This window comes from Tasmannia lanceolata, unplaced genomic scaffold (genome assembly GCF_043159265.1).
Source record: "Tasmannia lanceolata isolate RefF3 unplaced genomic scaffold, GAP_Taslan_0.1 ptg000013l, whole genome shotgun sequence".
Taxonomy (NCBI): Eukaryota; Viridiplantae; Streptophyta; class Magnoliopsida; order Canellales; family Winteraceae; genus Tasmannia; species Tasmannia lanceolata.
In genome coordinates, this window is record NW_027518690.1 from 46,201,713 (window position 1) to 46,226,214 (window position 24,502).

Sequence of the window (24,502 nt, forward strand, 5' to 3'; positions counted from 1 at the left end):
GACTGATTTTGCAAATAAAGAAGAGTATGAGACTACTTCTGCAAAACCCCCGTTTTTTTATTGGCTAGTTATAAACTGGGATTTATGATAGACATCAAGTTCAAATATTAGGTTCTTCTTGTGAATTCTGTGCCAAAGGCTATTTTTGTCTTGGGATTTTGTACGTAGATGGTCCTCCAGCCACATGTGCAGCCAATAAGTACAATAGGCCCACATAATTGAATGATCTAAACCACTCATTTGTGGGCCCCACGAACGTAGATAGGCTGTGCCCAAAAATCTTCCCCATGGGATGATCATAACCCTCCAATTTGTAGATTTACCATCCACTTGCCACCTCTACAATTCATACGGTTAGGATTATCCTATATGGATAAGATTTTCTGGGCACAATCAATCTATGTCGGGGACCCACACCTTATGGTTTAGATCATCCATTAGGTCTGACGCTGTTTTGACATCACTTCATGTTAGAGCGGTGTGAATCATCCTAGAGGGGGTGCGAATTTATCTTCTCCCCATCCAATAATGTAGATCCATTTTACTTCTGGGTTTCGGCTGCACCTTTTGGCCACCTCAAATGTATAACGTATGGGTACGCCCAAAATAATGTAAGTAGGGCCCAAGTATTTAGATGATCTAATCCATTCATTTATCGGTCCCTACCCCAAAATCGTTTCTATAGGTTAATCCTAACCTTTTGATTCTGGGCGAGCCACAATTTTGGAACACGAGCCATTGCATTATTTTCTCGAAATAAAAATGTTAAGGTCAAGTCACGACCGTTGAGCAAGTCAAAGTCGTTTTTTTATCACAATTTTATCATGGCAATGATTTTTTCGCCCCCTGTAGGATAATACGCCTCTCTTTTAACGTGAATTATTATGATTATTATTTTTTTTATAAAAAATGAAATGAAAAGGCATAAATGAAAAAGCTGCGCTGGAGGAATATCTATTTCAGTCTCTCCACTTAAAAAGAAAGAAGAAAAGAAAAAATAAAAAGGAGCCGAAAAGATCCAAGATCCTACGCACGGATCTCTTTTTTCTTTTCTTGGAATTGGCTCCGATCCTCTGCTCTCTATTCGTGCCCTAGATTCAAGGCTCGAGATGCTCGAGCAGAACCCTAGGGTTTTGATTTCTATTTCTTCTTCATTTTTTATGAAGATAAAGCTTCTGAAGAGCCTTCAAGGTATTTAAATTCATCTAAAGTACTGTGAATAATTCCAGTAATTTAAGGTTTGTTCGTTGATTTGTGTGGAAACGAGATTACTTGATCTTATTCTAGCTCGATTTTTCTTTTTACGCATTTCTTGATTTATATGGATGTTGAAGAAGAGAGGACTTGGCGGAAAGTCGAGGGTACGACCTTCTTGGTGTATGAAATTAGGGTTAGGAGGTGTTCTTCTGTAAATAGTTAGGGTTTTTTTTTTTATAGAAGGAATTAAATCATGGGGGGTATCTGTTGCAAGCCATCTGCTATTGAAGATAGTAGAGAGTGTCCGAGAGAGAGGGCGGCAAACGAGTTGGCGGCGATTGAGCGGATTAGGGCATCGTCTTCAAGGAGAGAAGAGATTGCTCGTGCGAAAGACAGGAGTGCTAGGGTTGCGGTGCTTGAGAAACAAGGGAATGGTTCTGTTCGTTTGGACAGAGAGAATTTTGAGAGGAAAAGGGAAAAGCAGGGATATGTTCATCATCCAGGAGTGGGCGGGATTCCGAAGGTTATTGAAGGGGAGCAGGTTGCGGCGGGTTGGCCTCCTTGGCTTGTGGCTGTTGCTGGAGAAGCGATCCGAGGGTGGATACCACGTCGTGCAGATTCATTTGAGAAACTTAACAAAGTATGTTCTTATCTTGGTTCTATTGTCTCATTGCATTTGCTTGTTGAATACTGAACTTATGTTTATGTTCTTATTCTGGTTTTGTTGTATCATTGAATTTGCTTGTTGAATAATGAACTTATGTTTATGTTTTGATTGGAAGATTTATTGGCTTAAGTTGTGGAAATTCTAGTTGGGGATCAAACTGTGGTAAACACGCAGTTCCCATGCTTTAAGATATTGAGAATTTGAGATTCCTAGAAGGGGAGTATTTAGTAGCTTAATACATGGAAATTTTAGTTGAGAATCAATGGCGGTAAACACACAGATCTGTCTGTAAGTGCTAACTTGTGATGGTCTATGTTACATGGATTCTTCTGAATGGGTGAAGAATCAGTGTCGGACACATCTTGGATTCCACTACTTTAGGATTCACAGAGACACTTCTCGGTCTCTTTTAAGTTTTAATTGTTTTTTTTTTTTTTTTTTTTCTGAATATTGCTATTACAACCTTACAATTATTGCATGTTTTAAGTTTTATCCATCCTAATAGTAAGTTTTTTATATTTTAAATGAAAATAAAACATTATATTTACTCAACTTACAAAAAATTTAATATATTATTTATTATAATAAAATTTCAGAATTAATTAAAATATTTTGGCGAATCCACGAATCTTTCTTTTTGAGGTTTGCCGAATCCAACACTCGATACCCGTGTCGGATTCTGACACTCATACAAGTACTGATGCAACATACTGAGGGTTAATGTGCTCTTCCCTTGTTGATGCGGCAAATGATGACTAGTGCGATAATAGGATTATTTCTTTTGAAAGATGTAGTCACAAGATTGTGCTGCTGACAAATATAGGAATCTCATCTTTTTCCGACCTTCTAGAAGATTAAAATGCTCGATACTTCCATATATTGTCAATAAATCTATGATTTGGCCGACACTTCGAATTTATTGCCGACTCACGTGTCCTACCGTGTCCGACACGACACCCGTGTCCACACGTGTCGACACTCCTTTGGACACTTTTACTTGTATTGCTGAAAGTGTTAAACTTAATGTGGTGTGTGTGGACTTTTTTTTGTACCATGTCAGGTGTGACATTCTGTTTTTTATTGAATATTATGTTGACCTCATTTAGACAACTAGTATCCATATCGAAACTGAACACACGAATCTATATCCACAAATCATAATTACATATACTTTCTATTTTAGCCGTGTCCCCGTTTCTAAATTTTGGGGGTTTGCCGTGTCCGACACTCCGTGTCCGTGTCGACACGCGACACTCGTGTCCGTGTCCACAAATCATAGCAATAAATCATATGGTTTATTATAATAGTTGCTAAGTGATGGCTAATAGCCAGTTGGTAACAAAGCTGACTTGGCTATCGTTGACTCAGAGTTCTGAATTTGTACAGTAAACAGCCCATTTAGTTGATTTGATGGAGTGGGATTTCACTTCTAATGCACATCACTTCATTATTATATGACTACTTATGCTTGTTATCCAGAAAATGATCATTGGACGATTTTATGGTTACACCTGTTTTTTATTTTCTTTTTTCCTTTTCTTGTTCAATTCAATGCCTTTCCAATTTTGTTTTGAGGAGCTTTCCAAAGAAGGGGAAAGTTTCCTGTAGGAAAGACTCAACTTCACACTGAACCATGTTGTCCTTGCCATTTCTTTAAAGAGTTAATGTAAGCCACTTGCTTAAGTAGATGCTTTAACAAATATGGTTCCTTAATGTTGTTTGTTATACATTGATTTGATTCCTATCCTATGTAAAATGTAATGTTCTTATGTCCATGTTAGTTGCCTCTCATATCATTGTAACTCTTGGTAGGTTCTTATTGTATCTCACTTTTGCAGATTGGCCAAGGAACTTACAGTAATGTTTACAGAGCTCGTGACCTTGATAATGGAAAAATTGTTGCTTTGAAAAAAGTGCGGTTTGATAACTTGGAGCCCGAAAGTGTTCGCTTTATGGCAAGGGAAATTCACATTCTCCGTAGACTTGACCATCCAAATATTGTAAAATTGGAAGGCCTGGTAACATCACGGATGTCTTGTAGCCTGTACCTTGTATTTGAGTATATGGAGCATGATCTTGCTGGTCTTGCTTCCTGTCCTGGTCTCAAGTTCACAGAACCACAGGTATTCATTATGAAAATATTTTATGCCATTAATTTTAAAATCTGTATTAATTCCATATCCATGATTTAAAATCTGTATTAATTCCATATCCAAGATTTACATTGGTAGTTCTAGATAAAGAAAAGCTAAATTGAAAATGATTTTGTAAGCTCGGAAATTTTCATGATGAAATCAACAGCAACAAAAAATATAATTTACAATAGCAAGCATGTCGAGCATGGATCCAACGAGGATGTGCCAGCCATATTTGCACAACTGAGTGTCATAGTGGGGACATACAATTGGGATCGTAAGTTCTGAAATGACATTATCGTTGCTTATGACAGGTCAAATGTTACATGCAACAACTTCTACGAGGACTCGACCACTGCCATAGTCGGAATATTCTACATCGAGATATTAAGGGTTCAAATCTTTTAATTGACAATAGTGGTATCTTGAAGATAGCAGACTTTGGCTTGGCAAGTTTTTTTGACCCTGATCAAAGGCACCCACTAACAAGTCGTGTAGTTACGCTGTGGTATCGGCCACCAGAGCTTTTACTTGGAGCTACTGACTATGGGGTTGCGGTGGATATATGGAGTACTGGTTGCATACTTGCAGAATTATATGCGGGCAAGCCTATCATGCCGGGAAGAACAGAGGTACCTCCCATGCAACTATTATTTATCTTCGAAACACCTCGCATTGATTGTTTTTTGTGTGTTATTCATGGCAACCCGTTGTTTTCATGTGGAGATATTCTTGTAGGGAGAACCATTTACGTGATCTTGCAATTACAATTGCAAGCCACCTGGTGTATTCACTACTGAGTGGTTAACTTGAATGCATGCTTAAAATCTTATCTTGCTTGTTTGTAAGTTTTATCTTCAAACATGCTACTGTATCTTTCATAATCATTCTTGTAACTGACGGTTGGGTTTCAAGACCCCACCCAATAAATAGTTAGGATGACTATTCGCAATGTTTTGTATCCCTTTAATAGTTATCCTTGGAGAAAATGCTGAAATGTTTTTTTCCCGAATGATATGATGAAATGTTTCTTGTTGTATTATGATGTTCTAAAATAGGCTATAAGACTTCTGTTGACTAATGAGTATAGTACTTTTCCCTATGATTCTCTTCTTTTCTTTGTTTCAATTATGATTTTCTTTTTATTTTGTAGTGACTGATGATTAGCATTGGCAATTGTTTTTGTTTCTTACATATATTTGATGGAGGATGCATGTGTATTTCAACCTATTAGGTGGAACAGTTGCATAAAATTTTCAAGCTTTGTGGCTCACCATCTGAGGATTATTGGAGAAAATCAAAATTGCCTCATGCAACCATTTTCAAACCGCAGCAACCTTATAGACGATGTGTTGCCGAGACATTCAGAGATTTCCCATCATCAGCTTTAGAGCTTATGGAGGTTCTTCTTTCCATTGATCCAGCTGATCGTGGTACTGCATCTTCTGCCCTAAAGAGTGTGGTATGTGGTTATAAATTGAACCTTATCAGTTAAAAAACTGTTTGTAGATAATCTTTCTGTTGAACAATATGAATGATATTGTTGCTCGGCACAGTGCTTATTTAACCATCTCAAAGTTCCTTAATATTTTGTGTTACACATTTTATTTTTTTGTTGTTAGTATTTCCATCAAAGCTCCCAATGCTTTTGAGTTTTATTGTGTTCTTCTTTGGTTGATGCCCTTTTGTATCTATCAATTATCATCGGCCTCACTGTTTGTTTGTGAAAAAAATGTCATGCATGTGAAAGTTTTTCCTCTCAGGAATCCATTGTTTTTTGTTGCCTTTCATGTATTCAGTTCCAATACAATGAATTATTTGTGGGACACGAATATTATGTGTTTTTTTAAGGCCTAGGGAGACCGAGATGGTCGGTACACAAGATACAATACAAAGAAGGCTAGCTCTACGCCTAGGGAGACCGAGATGGTCGGTACACAAGATACAATACAAAGAAGCTAGCTCTACAAATAGAAATGAAACCAAGGTAGGAGCAAGTCATAGAGAGCCAACGATTCCTTTGAGACTCCATCTCTAGAAAGACTATCTGCCACCAAATTTGCCGAGTGACACACATGCTGGAACACTACAATGAAGATTTCAACCAATCAAGCCTCTCATCAAACAGGCTATCAAATCTCCAAGGCGGTTTCTGTACTCCATTAGGCCAACGGATAACATTGAAAGAGCCCCCTTCAAGCACCACATTTTGCAGCATATCTCACTCCACCAGCCTCAACCCTTGATGAACTGCGCGCACCTCTGCTTCCGTAGCATCAGCCACTCCTATGGGACCCGCATAGGCCCAAATAACCTCCCCAAGCTCATCTCTGAGAACGCCCCCTATCCCTACGAGATCGGGATTCCCCAAGCTAGAGCCATCGAAGTTGAGCTTTAAAAACTGGGCGATTGGGGCGTGGGGGTTCCAAACTTGTTCAATTTATGCTTGGTCCATCCATGATGGGGCCTTCCAAATGAATGCTTAGGATCACCCCCAAAATGTGTGCCCACCCTTGTTCTGAAATTCCATGCTCAGATAACTATCTGAGCAGCTCCTCACAAACCATTTCCTGGCATAGATCGGGTGTGCCCAAAAAATCAGCTACATAGGATCATCCTAAACCTTTGATTTGTGGAGGTTAAAAATGGACAGATTTGTGGAGTTTATACTCGTCCATTTTAACCTCCATAAATCGAAGGGTTAGAATGATCCTATGCAGATGATTTTTTAGGCACATCCTATCTATGTCAGGGCCCATCAAATGAATGCTTTGGATCATCAAAACAACGTGGGGTCATTGTGTTTTTAACCTCCACAAATCGAAGGGCTAGGATGATCCTATGGAGCTGATTTTTTGGGCACACCCTATCTATGATAGGGCCTATCAAATGAATGCTTTGGCTCATCCAAACAACATGGGCCCACTGTGTTTTTGGTCGGCGGACTAGAGAAACTTCTCTAGTCGGCCGACTAGAAAAACTTTCCTCATATATATATATATATATATATATGAGGAAAGTGAAGCTACACACTCGTGTAGCTAACTTAGCTACACCGACAGCTTAAAATACAGTGGGCCCACATTGTTTGGGTGATCCAAACCATTCACTTGATAGGCCCTCACATTGATAGGGTGTGCCCAAAAAATCAGCTCCATAGGATCATCCCAACCCTTCAAACTGTGGAGGCAAAAATGGACAGATTTATGAAGGTTTTTGCACGTCCATTTTTGCCTCCACAAATCGTAGGGTTGGGATGATCCTATGGAGCTGATTTTTTGGGCACAACCTATCTATGTGAGGGCCCCTCAAATGAATGGTTTGCATCACCCAACCAATGTGGGGCCCACTGTATTTTAAGCACGAGTGTGTAGCTACACTTTCTCCCTCCCTCTCTCTCTCTCTCTCTATATATATATATATATATATATATGAGGAATATGTTCGTGCGCTCAAGCTCTAATAAGGAATGGTGCGCTTGAGTGCACCAATCACATGGGTCCCACAATTTTTGTGAGGATCCAAACCATTCATTTGCAAGGGCCTATCATAGATAGGGTGTGTACCAAAAATCAGCTCCATTGAATCATCCTAACCCCTCCAAAAGTGGAGGGCAAAAATGGGCAGATTTGTGGTCTGTCCATTTTGACCTCCACAAATGGATGGGTTAGGATGATCCTATGGAGCTGATTTTTTGTACACACCCTATCTATGTAAGGCCCTTTCTAGTGAATGCTTTGGATCATCCTAACAATGTGGGCCTCAATGGTTTTTGAGCTCAAGCTCACGAATATGTTCCAATGCTCAAGCTCACAATCCTTTTCCTCTATATATATATATATGAGGAATAAGATTGTGCGGTCAACCGCACCTAAGCTTAGGTGCGGTCGAGGGCCCAACCACATGGGTCCCACATTTTTTGTGCTGATCAAAACCGTTCATTTGCAAGGTCCCATCATAGATAAGGTGTGTACAAAAAATCAGGTCCATTGGATCATCCTAACCCCTCCAAAAGTGGAGGGCAAAAATGGGTAGATTTGTGGCAAGCGGTGTCTGTCCATTTTGCCCTCCACTTTTGGATGGGTTAGGATGATCCTATGGAGCTGATTTTTTGTACATACCCCATCTATGTAAGGGCCTTTCAAATGAATGCTTTGGATAATCCTAACAAAGTGGGCCCACATGAGTTTGGCGCCCTCGACCGCACCTAAGCTTGGTGCGGTCGACTGCACACTCCTTTTCCTCTCTCTCTCTCTCTCTCTATATATATATATATATATATATATATATAGAGAGAGAGAGAGAGAGAGAGAGAGAGAGAGAGAGAGAGAGAGAGAGAACGGTTTCTACACACAAGTGTAGATAAGTTATCTACACGCTAGCTTAAAATACAGTGGACGGCATATTGTTTGGGTGATCCAAATCATTCATTTGATTGGCCCTCACATAGATAGGGTGTCTACAAAAAATCAGCTCCTTAGGATCATCTATATATATATATATATATGAGAAAACGGTTCCTACACATATGTGTAGATAAGTTATCTACACACTAGCTTAAAATACAGTGGGGGCCACATTATTTGGGTGATCCAAACCATTCATTTTTAAGGCCCTCACATAGATAGGGTGTCCACAAAAAATCAGATCCATAGGATCATCCTAACCATTCGAACTGTGGAGGCAAAAAATGGACTAATTTGTAAAGGTTTAAAGACATTCATTTTACCTCCACAAATCGTAGGGTTGAGATGATCCTATGGATCTGATTTTTTGTAGACACCCTATCTATGTGAGGGCCTTTAAAATGGATGGCTTGGATCACCCAAACAATGTGGGCCCCCACTGTATTGTAAGCTAGTGTGTAGAGAACTCTCTACACATATGTGTAGGAACCGTTTTCTCTCTCTCTCTCTCTCTCTCTATATATATATATATATATATATATATATATATATACAGACACACACACACACACACACTAGTGTAGATAAGTTATCTACACACTAGCTTAAAATACAGTGGGGGCCAACATTGTTTGGGTGATCCAAAGCATTCATTTGATGGGCCCTCACATAGATAGGGTGTGCCCAAAAAATCGGCTTCATAGGATCATCCTAACCCTGCGAACCATGTAGGCAAAAAATGGATAGATTTGTGAAGGTTTATACACGTCCATTTTACCTCCACAAATCGTAGGGTTGGGAAGATCCTATGGAGCTGATTTTTTGTGGACACCCTATCTATGTGAGGGCCAATCAAACGAATGGTTTGGATCACCCAAACAATATGCCCTCCACTATCTACACTTGTGTGTAGATAGTTTCTACACACAAGTGTAGATAAGTTATCTACAAACTAGCTTAAAATACAGTGGGGCCCACATTGTTTGGGTGATCCAAAGCATTCATATGATGGGCCCTCACATAGATAGGGTGTGCCCAAAAAATCGGCTTCATAGGATCATCGTAACCCTTCGAACCGTGGAGGGAGGTAAAATGAACGTGTATAAACCTTCACAAGTCTGTCCATTTTTTGCCTCCACGGCTCGAAGGGTTAGGATGATCCTATGAAGCCGATTTTTTGGGCACACCCTATCTATGTGAGGGCCCATCAAATGAATGCTTTGGATCACCCAAACAATGTGGGCCCCCACTGTATTTGAAGCTAGTGTGTAGATAACTTATCTACACTAGTGTGTATATGAGAAAACGGTTTCTACACACAAGTGTAGATAAGTTATCTACACAGTAGCTTAAAATACAGTGGAGGGCATATTGTTTGGGTGATCCAAACCATTCATTTGATTGGCCCTCACATAGATAGGGTGTCCACAAAAAATCAGCTCCATAGGATCATCCTAACCCTACAATTTGTGGAGGTAAAATGGACGTGTATAAACCTTCACAAATCTGTCCATTTTTTGCCTCCACGGTTCGAAGGGTTAGGATGATCCTATGAAGCCGATTTTTTGGGCACACCCTATCTATGTGAGGGCCCATCAAATGAATGCTTTGGATCACCCAAACAATTCGGGCCCCCATTGTATTTTAAGCTATTGTGTTGATAACTTATCTACACTAGTGTGTAGAAACCGTTTTCTCATATGAGAATAGTGTTTCTGAGCTAGAGCTCAGATAAGCTTATCTGAGCTCGTCCTCAGAAACAGGTGTGAGCCCACATTGTTGGGGGTTCCAAAGCATTTATTTGGAAGCCCTTATCATGGATAGGGTGTACACAAAAAATCAGCTCCATTGGATCATCTTAACACTTCCATTTGTGGAGGGAAAAATGGGCAGATTTGTGGAGAAACAGTATCTGTCCATTTTCCCCTCCACAGATGGAAGGGTTAGAATGATTCTATGGACCTGATTTTTGGTACACATCTTATCCATGATAGGGTCTTTTAAATGAATGCTTTGGATCCCCCAAAAACATGGGCCCACATGAGTCTTTGACGCTGAGCTCGGCTCAGATAGCTTATCTGAGCTTGAGCTCAGGAACACTATTCTCTCTCTCTCTCTCTCTCTATATATATATATATATATATATATATATATATATATATATAGAGGAAACTGTTGGTGAGCTTAAGCTCACCAAACTTATGGTGAGCTAGCTTGCCCAATCACATGGGGGCCCACTTTGTTAGGATGATCCAAAGCATTCATTTGAAAATCCCTTACATAGATGGGGGGTGTACCAAAAATCAGCTCCATAGGATCATCCTAACCCCTCCATTTGTGGAGGACAAAAATGGACAGACATAAATCTGCCCCATTTTTGTCCTCCACAAATGGAGGGGTTAGGATGATCCTATGGAGCTGATTTTTGGTACACCCCCTATCTATGATAAGGCCTTGCAAATGAATGCTTTGGATCACTCCCCAAAATGTGGGACCCATGTGATTGGGCAAGCTAGTGGTGAGCTTAAGCGCATTAAACTTATAGTGCGCTTAAGCTCCCCAATCACATGGGTCCCACATTTTCTGTGGTGATCCAAACCATTCATTTTCAAGGCCTTATGATAAATAGGGGGTGTACCAAAAATCAGCTCCATAGGATCATCCTAACCCCTCCATTTGTGGAGGACCAAAAAATGGGCAGATTTGTGTCTGTCCATTTTTGTCGTTCACAAATGGAGGGGTTAGGATGATCCTATGGAGCTGATTTTTGGTACACCTCCCATCTATGTACGGGACTTTCAAATGAATGCTTTGGATCATCCTAACAAAGTGGCCCCCCATGTGATTGGGCGCTTAAGCTCACCATAAGTTTGGTGAGCTTAAGCGCACCAACAGTTTCCTCTATATATATATATATGTGAGGAAATGGTTTGTTAGCAGTTGCTCAGATAAGCTTATCTGAGCAGAGCTCACAAACCATAGGGGGGCCCACATTTTGGGGGTGATCCTAATTGTTCATTTGGAAGGCCCCATCATGGATGGGGTGTGTACCAAAAATCAGCTCCATTGGATCATCTTAGGGTGTCCATTTGTGGAGGGAAAATTGGACAGATATTGTTTGTCCACAAATATGCCCATTTTTTCCCTTCACAAATGGAAGTGTTAGGATGATCCAATGGAGCTTATTTTTGGTACACACCCCATCCATGATGGGGCCTTCCAAATGAATGCTTAGGATCACCCCCAAAATGTTGGCCCCACTATGGTTTGTGAGCTCTGCTCAGATAAGCTTATTTGAGCAGTTGCTCACAAACCATTTCCTCTCTCTATATATATAGAGGAAAATGATTGTGCGCTCAAGTGCATATAGCTTATATGCGCTTGAAGGCACAAAACTCATGTGGGCCCACATCGTTAGGATGATCCAAAGCATTCATTTGAAAGGCCCTTACATAGATAGGGTGTGTACAAAAAATCAGCTCCATAGGATTTGCCCTCCATTTTTGGATGGGTTAGGATGATCCTATGGAGCTGTTTTTTTGCACACACCCTATCTATGTAAGGGCCTTGCAAATGAATGGTATGGATCACCACAAAAAATGTGGGACCCACGTGTCTGTGCCCTCGAGCGCACAATCATTTTCCTCATATATATATATATATATATATATATATATATATATATATATATATAGGGAACACAACCATGGTTTGGGATTTGCACTAACCCTTCTTGTCGTTTATTATTTAAAGAGCTGTTAAAGGTTATTACAGTTCCCACAAAACTCTCACATGCTAATTAAAAAAGAAAAGACAAGCTGAGCCTGTGCAATTATTAAAACGTGGTTGTGCTGATATATAGCCTTAATGGATTTTTATTATGTTATGCAATGGTAGAATGAATAGTAAATATGACTGGACAGGAGGTACCTAAGAGTGATATTTTTCACTATCTTTGTTCAATCTTACATAAGGAAGGAGAGATTGAAGAGGATGTTAACCATATACTAAGAGCAGGTTGGTTGAAGTGGAAGCATGCTTCAGGAGTCCTGTGCTACCGTAAAATACCTACCAGGTTGAAGGGAAAGTTTTATAAGATAGTTGTGAGGCCATCCATGCTGTACGACTCATAATGTTGCGCCACCAAGAAGCAGCATGTGTATAAGATGTGTCTAGCAGAGATGCGAATGCTTAGATGGATGTGCAACCACACAAGGTTAGATAGAATTAAAAATGAAGACATCCGTAAAAAGGTGGGAGTGGCACCAATTGAGGAGAAGATGAGAGAGAGCACCGCTTAAGATGGTTTGTGCATATCCAAAATAGGCCTTTGGATGCTCGAGTGAGAAGAAGTGACTCGTGCCAAGTTGATGGAGTAAAAAGAGGTAGGGTCAGACCGAAAACAACTTGGGTAGAAACTGTGAGGAAAGACTTGATGGCTAGGAACATAACAGAGAACATGACCTTGGATAGGAGAGAATGGAAGAAAATGATCCATGTAGACGAACCCAACTAGTGTTAGTCAATTTGAGCCGGGTAGATCCTTTCACCTTCTTCATGAGAATTTTCTAAAGGATTCATTAGTCTACGCCAACTATTTTGGGATAGAGGCTTAGTTGAGTTGAGTTGAGAATGGTAGAATGAATAGAAATTTGAAGGTTTTTTAAGGAAAAAAAAAAAAAACTATTGTGGGGATGTGATGCCTTTTCTGAAGTGTGAAACCTCCTATCAGGTCAGTTTCTACCTCTAAAATCTTATCTGTTTTTTTTTTTTTTATCTTATATCTTTTCCTTCTCCCATCTTCTCCCCCGTTTCTCCTCTCGGTTGGGATTTATAAGTCGACACTCCCTTATCCTTCCCACTTCTTACATCCTTTTCTTCATCACCCCTCATCCTACTCATATCACTTTGTTTTTAGTCTCATTTCTCCTTTTCCTTCTTTTTACCCCCCCGCTAAAAAAATAAAATATAAAACACCCACTCAATACTCCTACCACCCCCCTTTCTTGATATTGATCTTTCTTGATGTTGGCTATCATGGATTCCCATCAATTTGGTATCAGAGCTAGATTCACATGAAAATGGAATCAATAGATGTTATTAGGTCATGAAATGCTACTGGGTGCGGTATAAGAAACAATTTTCTTGATTTGGCGAACACCAACATGCAAGCTAAAGGCTATTATATTCTGTGCTCAAACTTCAAAACGTGCGTATAAAGGTTGTTGCTACTTTTTTTTGTTGCTACTTATTCTCTATTTGGATTTATTTTCTTTCAGTAAAAAGATTCACAAGAGAAACCAGTGAACCACAGCAAGATTGGTGGGTTTTCCCAAAACTATAGACCCTGTCCATTTTGACATAGCCCAAAGAGAATGCACCTGTGGTAAGGCCCTGGAAATATCATCTACAAGTGTAGTAAGCCCTGAAGACGTCATCTTCTTAATACCTAGTACATGTGTGCTTATGGGAAACTCAAACACCCATATAAACTATCAAGCAATGCTAGCATATTGAATGATTCAAATACCAGCGATTCAATGTTTTGCAGCACTAGCTAGAAGATCTCATGTATGTATGATTCAGCAACACCACAAGCCAGTGCTGCAAGACATGGACATCACTACGGTGTTTACCATGTGTTGGTGCCTTGGTGAGTTAGGCTAGGTGAGCAAAAAGGAGTTGGCCTTGCTGACTTGTATGCTAGGGGAAAAAATTGGCCATAAACAACTGATTCCAATACAACTGATTCTAATACCCCACACAGACATATGGGAAACTCAAACACCCATATAAACTATGAAGCAATGTGAGCATATTGAATGATTCAAATATCAGCGATTCAATGTTTTGCAGCACTAGCTAAAAGATCTCATGTATGTATGATTCAGCAGCACCACAAGCCAGTGCTGCAAGACATGAACATCACTACGGTGTTTACCTTGTGTTTGTGCCTTGGTGTGAGGTAGGCTAGGCAAGCAAAAAGGAGTTGGCCTTGCTGACTTGTATACTAGGGGAAAAATTGGCCATAAAAACTGATTCTAATAACACACACACACACATATAATGTATAGACGTGTGTATCAGTGTGTGTGATGAATGCTTCTAGTCTACTTGCTAGCTCCTTGGTAATCGGCCGTGCCATGGAGTGCAACATCCAATATTTGTTGACTTGGCTGATTTGATGGTGCTAAATATAAAAAGCAAAGAATTGGAAAATAAATATCCAACACAGCTACCTAGAGACAAAGTTCATTACATTAGTTAGTGGGGGCTGGTATTGGCACCCAGTGTTTCAAAATACAGGTGCGGGGCAAAACACAGCTAAAGTAAATTCTAGTCGACTAGATGCGGCTCGTCCTAGTATTCGACACTGATAACGTAGGCAGATCAGGAGTTTTGATTCAATTGGTAGGTGATGGAAGCCTAGGGTTTGCGAGTCATTTTTGGGAACTTTAGGAGTGTCGATAAGTCCTGTCGTCAATAAAACAACATCATACATTCTCTTAACCAAATAAACAACAAGTAGTAATCAAATGACAGCTAGGTTGTCACAAAGATTCAATGCCTTCGAATTATTTCACCAATAGAAATCAAATTATCCACGTGAGTTCCAAACAATAACTTATAAATGAAGAAAATCAGGTTACTAATCAAGAAAATCATATCTCTATTCATATCTATTAAACAAATTAGATCTATAAAAGAAACTATTTAACTATGGCCAAACGAATCTAGGATGGATTGTGGGCTAGTAGCAAGGATGACATGAGGTAAGGGTTAAGGGTAATAAATAGGGGAAGGTTAGGGCAAATAACGTGATAGTTAGGAAGGTGTAAGAGCTAAAAGGGGGTGATAGGCGATCGTGAATGTGAGGTAATGGTTGGTTGATGAAAAAATGACAACTTTGATTCGATACTCATTGGTGGAAATAGCTTGAGTCGCTTTTCCATGTACGTGGAACAGAAAAAATGGCCTTCATGGAATAGCAAGCTAGGGCCTATTGAGTGCAACTAAGCTAATATGCGCCGGTGAAAGCCAAGTATCGGAAAGATAATGAATAGGGGCATGTTAGGGCAAATAAAGTGATACGTAGGTTGGTGGAAGGGCTAAAAGAGGGTGATGCTGGTATGCTAATAAAAGAAATATGATGGATCCTGTTGGAAACCCAAGGGTTTGCAGGTTCTTCTAGAGGACATTTATGAGCTTGATGAGTCAATCTTCAAGCAAAGTAGCACAACCAGTGTACATCTAAGAAATTAATCACAATGTATTAGGGTGTTTACTTTAAGTTAATCTTTGAGATAATTCATCAGTGGACATAATCCAGGGCAAGCATCGTTTGCAATAATAATCCCACCAAAGATGACAATTATATAAATATGAGCAACAACAAAAAATGGGTCTAGTTACAATATGAAAGTAGTGAAGATGAGAACTCTAGGGCCCAAAATAACCACTGGTCTAGTGAGAGCAGTCTCAAGGATAAAAATAGGTGCAAAGATAGCAGGCCAAAAGGGTATTGGTGAACCAGAATCAGACCTAATAGGGCCAAAAATAGCAAAAGGTGAGATCTCACCCGGAAAGTAAGCCAATCGTCCTTGGATCTCGTGTATAAGAGGCCCAAGATGCATGGTGGAGCAGATGGGAAGCCCGATCAATCCAAGGAAGTAACAACAGTCAGCAATCAATCATGTCAAGGAGGGGAAATTTGGTGAAATATAATCGCGGGCAGCCCGAATAGTAATATCACCATAACAACCTAAAGTGGTGTACGACTGGTTAAGATCAGTGATAACAGCCCCCCAAGACAGTAAAGTAACCCATACGGAAGGTAGGAGCCGAAAGTGTGGAGAAAGGGGTGAAGTGAAGGAAAGAAAGGTCTGTTATAGCAAGATGAACAATTATGGGCAAGGGAGAAAGAGGGATCAACAGTTAGGTGGCTGTCGGTTGCACTACAATTGCAAGAGGGGTGAACCGACAACCCAGGGTGGATGGGCGAGATGAAGACAGCAAGAGAGGGTGAAGGGGAAGGCTGTGGCTAGGAGCAGTGGTATAACCGCTGGCTGACAGTCCCAAAACTGCAGAAAATGCAATAGGAAAAGGTAGATGTGGAGAAAAGAGAAAGAAAGGGAAAGAGAGGAGAAGAGAGAGAAAGGAAGGGATAAAGGTGATGGTTGCAGTTATGGACTGTAAACTAGTCCCACGACTGATGTGAGGAGAAAGTCGTGGGGTAAGGAGAAGGAAAAAGAAGAGATAGAGAGAGGGATCAACACTTAGGTGGCTGTCGGTTGCCGTAAACGTGCAAGAGGGATGAACCGTCAGCTCATGGTGGATGGGCGGGATCAAGAAAGCAAGGGAGGATGAACGGGAAGGCTGTGGCTAGGAGCTGTGGTATAATCGCTGGCCGCGTCAGTCCCAAAATTGCGGAAAATGCAATAGGAAAAGGGAGACGTGGAGAAAAGAGAAAGAAAAGGAAAGAGAGGAGAAGAGTTCTTTCCGGTCAGGACAGGTACCTTTGTGGATTGAAGGGAATCTTTAAATCACTAGAGAGTCAACTCGAGCATTGGCCCCTTTGTGGCTTGTCAATCCTATTTTTAGATAAAATATTTCACTTGACCTACTTTGGTTTCATTGTGTGAAATTTTATGTGCATTGGAACACTCATTCTTTGTCTCGTGGATTGGCAAATGATGGCGTGAAAGAGATGATAGGGATTCATAAGGGATGCTTTATCTCCGTAGGTTCAGGGGCTAGTGTCTCAATTAATCTTGGTCTGCGTTCGTCTTCTAATTATTTCTTTTCTTGTGACTGATGTTCCAAAACTGTACTTGTAGGTCCTTTCAGGAATTTTGTTTCCCTTTTTAATAGGGAAATGATAAATGCGCCCCCTTTTCATCACATGGGACACCCAACTGCAGTGTACGTGGCAATCAAATCCGCTGAATCCTTCTGACGTGAAGTACGTCAGCCCCTCTGAAGTCATTGATGCACTGCTGCTGGGCGTCCCAAGTGATGAAAAGGGGCTCATTTATCATTTCCCTTCTAATAACTATTAAGAATCTTAATGAATCTCCACATGCCACTTGAAGTTATTACTGCCTCGAACTTCTCAGTTAGTTTTATTTCTTCTGTCATTAATAATTCTACCATGGAGAAATTCTCATTGTGTCTTTTGGCCACTTTTGTGGTTTATAATCTTGCTGAACCATTTTGTTACTTTGTTCTTCCATCGCTGATGCAGCTATTGTGATCCTTCTGTGCCAAAAATTGACTAATTGATCTGATTCTTTTCAGTTCTTTACAACAAAACCACTTGCTTGTGATCCTTCAATCTTACCCAAGTATCCTCCAAGCAAAGAGTTCGATGCAAAAATAAGGGATGAGGAAGCTAGAAGGTACACACCATAAGTCAATTACTTCTCCATTCGTATTTTAAGATCAATTAAGAAACAGATTCCCTAGTACCATGACACTATTGTGTACAATACTTATGTCTATTAATTATCACTGGCTTAAGAGGCATAAGCTGGACGCCACACCCCATACAGTGTCAGGCAGGCAGGCAGGCGGTGAATGACATTTGCATGGATTTTATGGTCATAGCTTCTGATTTATGTCGAATACCATTGTGATTTCATCATTACCCTGCTGTATACAATTCTTGTGCTGTTTTATGGTTTATGTTTAGAGCATAAGTGAGACAATGGCATTGGCACAGACTATTGGTCATAGCCTGCTAATTTATGGCCTCTATTATTATAATATTATAATGAGCTCTTTTTTTTTGCTACATTACATGACTGGACTGTATACCATTATCACTGTCAGTGTCAATGTTGCATTAAATGCTCATTTATGTCAGAAAAAGTTACTGAGATATACTGGCATTCCTGTTCACACCTCTCATACACACACATATGAAATAACTATTTTTAGAGATTTGAAGAACTAATATCTGCATGTGGAAGTTTGATATGGCACTTTTACATTTTACAATCTCTGAGTGAGAATAGAGACTGTTTCTGGTTATCTATCCTTGTAGCACTGTCACATGCTTTCCTCTACAGTTGTACTATCATACTTTTTCCTGATGGCAATGGCATTATCAGCTCTCATGGTTATGTATTCCATTCTCTAGTTCCTTTGCTTTAGCTTAGTTCTGCTTGTTGTAAATCCCTAAGTTGTTCCCTATGTCACAAATATCTCCGACATTTGTGATAAAACGACAAAATCCCGAAATAATCTTGAGAATTTTTAAAATATTGCGATATTATCATTTCTATCATTTATCATGAAAATATCATGATAATATTTCGATATTTAAGTTATTTTTTATTTTTATTATTTTTCTTAATTTATATATTTTAAAATTATTTTATTTTATCATTTTTCCCGATATAAATCCAAAAAAAATATTATATCCCGAGATTTTCCCTTGCTGAGAACGATATTTGGGACTGAGGTTGCAGTTGCACTAAGCCGAAGTGGGGAGTAATGGTTCTCAAAGAACTCAGGAGTCAGGACACGTAGAGTCTCAAAAGTGTATGTAAAATGGTATTAAAAATTTAGTATTATGTACCTATAATATTATTCAATATATAGGTACCTATAATAATTATTCAATATTAACCTCCACAAATGGAAGGGTTAGGAATTAGGATGATCCTATGAAGTTGATTTTTTGTGGGCACCCTATCTATGTGAGGGCCTATCAAATGAATGCTTTGGATCATCCAAACAAAGTGGGCCCCCTATGTTTACTGAGCGCCACGTGATATAAGGTGGCGCTACCGCCACCTCAGGAACCCTTTTCTCATATATATATATATATATATATATATATATATATATATATATATATATACACACACACACACACACTAGTAAAAAAAATCGCACGGGCCGACAAAGAACTGTACGGACCACATCATAGGTTGATCCAAACTGTCCATGTGATGGAACACAACATCAATAGGTTGTGCCCGTAAAATCATTTCCATAGGCTGATCCTAGCCCTTCAATTTTAAGAGGTTTCCATAATTAAAAAAGCATAAAGGTAGGATTGAAATTATGTGGCTTTAATGGGCGCCTTTGTTAAAAAGCATAAAGGAGGGGTTAGGATTGAAAATATGTGGGTTGAATAGGTACCTTTGTTAAAAAAAGTAAAAAAAAGTGATGTGTAATTCTAATAGAATTTTGGGAGAAATTCAAATAATTCTCTCCTTTTCTCTTCTACTATATATATATATATATATATATACACATATGAGAAAACGGTTCCTACACATATGTGTAGATAAGTTATCTACACACTAGCTTAAAATACAGTGGGGGCCACATTATTTGGGTGATCCAAACCATTCATTTTTAAGGCCCTCACATAGATAGGGTGTCCACAAAAAATCAGATCCATAGGATCATCCTAACCATTTGAACTGTGGAGGCAAAAAATGGACTAATTTGCGAAGGTTTAGAGACATCCATTTTACCTCCACAAATCGTAGGGTTGGGATGATCCTATGGATCTGATTTTTTGTAGACACCCTATCTATGTGAGGGCCTTTAAAATGGATGGCTTGGATCACCCAAACAATGTGGGCCTCAACTGTATTTTAAGCTAGTGTGTAGAGAACTCTCTACACATATGTGTAGGAACCATTTTCTCTCTTTATATATATATTATGTATGATGTATCTATAATTTGCAAACATTTAAAACTTGGGAGTTGCTTATTTACAACCTTCTTGCACTGGAACAATTTGGTTTTTGCATTTATTATTCCAACACTACGTCTTATTCTTTCCTACCTTTGCTTAAGCATTATAGATAGTATAGTAGCGCTTCACTCCCTTCTTCTGCAAGGAATAAAACAGCATCATCCGTCAGTTAACTTATGTAAGTCGTGACGTTTGCAGGTTTCCTCTGAGCTCCAGCAATGGATCTGTTACAATTGATGATTTCTGCTGATTTTCTATACTAAATAAATCAGTAGTTTTTGCATGTTTACTCAATTCAAGAATTTAATGTAGAATGAGCCAAATATTGAATATTTTCAACAAGTTGGCGGTGGTGAGTTTATCACCTCCCAAGAAAGTTTCTTATAAGAACATAAGAGTTCATGGGACTTGTAACCCTAGTATGCCCTCATAGGATCTTGTACCCGTCTTGAGTCAGTTCTGCTGGATGTACACCCCTTAAGCTGCATGACACACTTTATGCTTGAGGCTTACTCCTTGAGGGGCCCACCCCTCAAGTGGTATCCTCTGTCTGATTGTGTACATCTCATGTTTTTTTTTGAATGGCTTTGTGTACACATACATTGTGTACATCTCATGTTGAGGCATGCACTTCTGCTGTTATAGAAACTCTGCTGATTACACAAACAGTGGATGCTTTTCTCTTCTTTGTTGAGCAGCGGCAACTCTTGCACATTAGCTTTTGTGAATGAAACTATTTTATGCAGTCATAGCTGTTCGTTGAGAATATTTGAAGCCCCATCCATTTGTGGATGGAATTATTTTCGAATGATTTGTTCTTTCTTGGATATCATAACCTTAAACTAACAATATCCTAATGATTCGCTTCATGATTTCATTAATCACAGGCAAGGTGCCACAGGAGGAAAGATGCAGAGATTTGATCTAGAAAGGAAAGGACCAAGAGAATCTAGAGCAGTTCCAGCACCCGATGCCAATGCGGAGTTACCCTTGGCATTGCAGGTAACATTGTCATTCATCTTTAAACAACACGTTTCTTTATTTGCTTTACTTCTTCCATGATTTTAAGGTCTATGATTTTTAGCAACGACCATTTACCATTTAAATGGGTGCTGCACTAGTCCATTTTAAAATCTGCTTGATTCAATTTTAGGAAGAGGAGAGAATTCATGGGGAAAGATAATCCTTCCATTGAACCATAAAAAAGATTGACTATGATTTATATACAACGATACATCAAAACAAGAAACTACCATTCAAAAAAAAAAACAACAACAAAAGAAGAAACTGCCCTTAATGAAGGGCAACACCACAAAACTTAACATGTACATACTTCTGACATTAACACCCATAGATTTAGGCATTTCCCATTTGGTTACCTTGTCTAATGAAGGGCAACACCACAAAACTTAAACATATACATACTTCTGACATTAACACCCATAGATTTAGGCATTTTCCATTTGGTTACCTTGTCTTATTTGATTTGCCACTACTTTAACAGAGTCCAACTATTAAAACAAGGAGCGGTATATACTTTAACAGGGGGTCCAGATGCTTCAAATTGATTTTGCTGGCTCCGCTGCTAGTTGATAGTGGAGTAGCCAATGGATCAATTTCCCTTTTATTTGGATATGTGTCTGTAGGTGCGTGCATATATTGAAGAAACAGAGAAGGAGAGGGGGGGATGCAGATTGGTACCCATACTTGGTAGCAACATCCATATGGGGCACCGATCCAGTTTATTCTGCTCATTACATATTTGGGGTGATATTTGCCTTTAAAGAAATTGAATATTTTGTATGTTGTTCTTGTGAGAGTCATTTGCTTCCAGTCCTAATGGAGGAAAAAAATAATAATGATTTTAGTTCTTGAAGTCAGAATATGGTTATACAATTTGGAATCACCTCATTATCCTTCACAACGGTTAAACAATACTAAGTCTTGTAATTACCTCATTAGACAAATTCTACAGATGTTCTACGAATCAAGTTGAAATATTATAGAGGTGCTTTAAATGTTATTCTTTTCCTGTTCCTTCCTGTCATCCGTGCACATGTTTGACAAACTATCTGACAGGTAATGTTGTTGTGTGTATACAGTACAGACTTGGTCATTTAAGTTTCAGTGTCAATACTGTAGCTTGCCCCCAAAATAAACAACAATAGTTCATCATGAATGTTGACTACTTCGTAATCAGTTTAAAGATTCGCAGTGAACTTTTGTTTTTCTATATATGTTATGTTTTATTATCACTGTAAAATTGTTCTTTAGATCCCTTAAATCACTGAGAACTACTTTTGTGATTGCTATTTCCTGTTTATATTTCCCAATCTGATTACAGAGAAGACAAAGTCAATCCAATTCCAAGAGCCGGAGTGAGAAGTTCAATCCCCATCAGGAGGAAATTGCTTCTGGTTTTCCAATTGACCCACCTAGGCAAGCCCAACCACTCGAAGAAGCGAATGAAGATACTCGGAGGCATACACGGAATAGGGCTTCTCATTCAGGCCCACTGGTTCACCGGAGCGCATGGGCAAAGGCTCGAAAAATTGAGGATGATGCTCCTAAGGTTTCGGCTGGGCCTGATTTATCTGCCTTGTCTGGTTTAGTAGCAGCGAGGAGGAATATGTTATCCGAAGATCATAGAGAAAAAAATGGGCCCACTCAACCGGAAGTCACAAACCCAGTTGGCAGGTTGCAGGAATCTGGTAACGAGGCCTCAGAACCTACCACGAAGCACGATCAAATGTCTCATCAGAAGGAAGATGGAAGGATTAGTGACAAGGACCCAGTTTTGGTGAGTGGTTGTATTTGAGAGTATTTATTTGCAGTTACTTATCTTATCAAACTGCATGGAAATGGTAATCTTGGCATTAGAGAATGTTTTTTACAATTAATAGAAGCTTATGTGGAAAGAGTTATTGACTATAATTCCCATAGAATTGACCCGAAGGGGGCCGTTCCCGGGATTGGCTATCCTGCTTGGATAATTTTATCTTGAATAAGCTCCTAGGATCTGCTATCATGCTTTTATTGTGTACCCCATAAAATCATAGCAAGCCTTTTCAAGGATAAAATAAATCCCGGATTGCTATTCCCTTGGAGAACAGCCGTTTTCTTCCCCTGGTATCTATGACTACTCTTTTTACACTAGCAAAGGATGGCCCAGTGAAGAAGAGGGAGCAGGGCTGGAGGCAAATATATCATTTCCCTTATTTATTTCTTTCTATATGCATGGTAAAAATTGAACTCTTTGCTACTATGTAAATTTCAATTATCCTGCTCAGAAGAAGCCTTTTCGATTGTGCATTTAAGCTTAATGAATGCAGGACCTTTGTTTTATGAAGCTTTATTGTGGGATCTAATTGCATTATTACTTTTTCTTGAAGGATCCTAACTAGATGAGTTTTAATATAATTTTTGCAGCTGGGTTATGGGTCCAGAGGTAAGAAGATCCACTACTCTGGGCCGCTCATTCGTCCATCGGGCAATGTCGATCAGATGCTTAAAGATCATGATCGTCAAATCCAGGAAGTCGTTCGTCGAGCACGGCTTGACAAGGTAAAATTCAGGAAAAATCAGGCTGAAGGCAACCAACTTTAGGCCAAGCCTGGTAATTCTGGCAGTGTCTCGATTTTTCCCTCCGAACATGAAGCTATTTAGGGGCCAAGATAGAGGACGAGGGCAAAGCACTTCATGTGAAGAAAATTGCAGAAAAGATATGGAGTTGGGGTTCTTCCTCTGAATTATTTAAGAGGTATGTAAAAAAAGGGAGATCTATATTATCTGTTTTTAGATGGGAGGAGGTGAGATGATGAATTAAATGGGTTAAAGGTGGCCATTTGAGTCGATTTACTAAGCTTCCTAGGACTCTTTTATTCTTATTGCATTGATACCACGTACCAGGCATATCAGAAGGTTTATCTATCAAAAAAAAAGAGAAAGCATATCAGAAGGTTGAGAATGATTTCCAATACAAAGGCCACTACATCGGGCTTAATATGTATGTGGAAGAACTTGAAAATTTTGGAAGAACAACCCTAAATATGAGAAATCAATGGAGTTTCTTGAAATGAAAAGGGATTTTTCCGTGTTCTATGCCATGTTGTTTTTAAAACTGGAAGGTTGTTTATCTTTGGAGTCGCCTGTTTTTCTTGTATGCTTTTTTCTTTTTTCCTTTCTTAACTATACGATGAGACTTCTCGTCATCTGAATTTTCACAAGGCCACATGTGAACATGGTTTTAAATTTAGACCGAAATCCGAAATGGGCCAAAACCGAAACGGTCATTTATTTCGGCCGAAATTTTGGTTTTTCCAAAATTTGACAAAAAAAAAAAAAAAACTGTTTTTTATATTAATTTAATATTTTACT

General features: G+C 39.2%; 1 protein-coding gene across 1 annotated transcript; it reads left to right on the plus strand.

Moving 5' to 3' along the window:
- The first annotated feature begins 956 nt into the window (after positions 1 to 956).
- Positions 957 to 24,224, plus strand: LOC143890303 (putative serine/threonine-protein kinase At1g54610). The gene is made up of 8 exons (XM_077394939.1): positions 957 to 1,837; positions 3,703 to 3,987; positions 4,314 to 4,631; positions 5,234 to 5,461; positions 17,703 to 17,803; positions 21,013 to 21,127; positions 22,470 to 22,925; positions 23,555 to 24,224. Exons 1-8 carry the CDS (start codon positions 1,451 to 1,453, stop codon positions 23,729 to 23,731), a joined length of 2,067 nt encoding a protein of 688 aa, XP_077251054.1. The 5' UTR covers positions 957 to 1,450; the 3' UTR covers positions 23,732 to 24,224.
- The last annotated feature ends 278 nt before the right edge of the window (positions 24,225 to 24,502 follow it).

Bases quoted from the DNA above. Each gene is read 5' to 3' on its own strand.
- LOC143890303 (XM_077394939.1), top strand. From the start codon at position 1,451: ATGGGGGGTATCTGTTGCAAGCCATCTGCTATTGAAGATAGTAGAGAG. The intron at 1,838-3,702 runs GTATGTTCTTAT...TCACTTTTGCAG, and splicing joins CATTTGAGAAACTTAACAAA to ATTGGCCAAGGAACTTACAG. The intron at 5,462-17,702 runs GTATGTGGTTAT...GATTCTTTTCAG, and splicing joins CTTCTGCCCTAAAGAGTGTG to TTCTTTACAACAAAACCACT.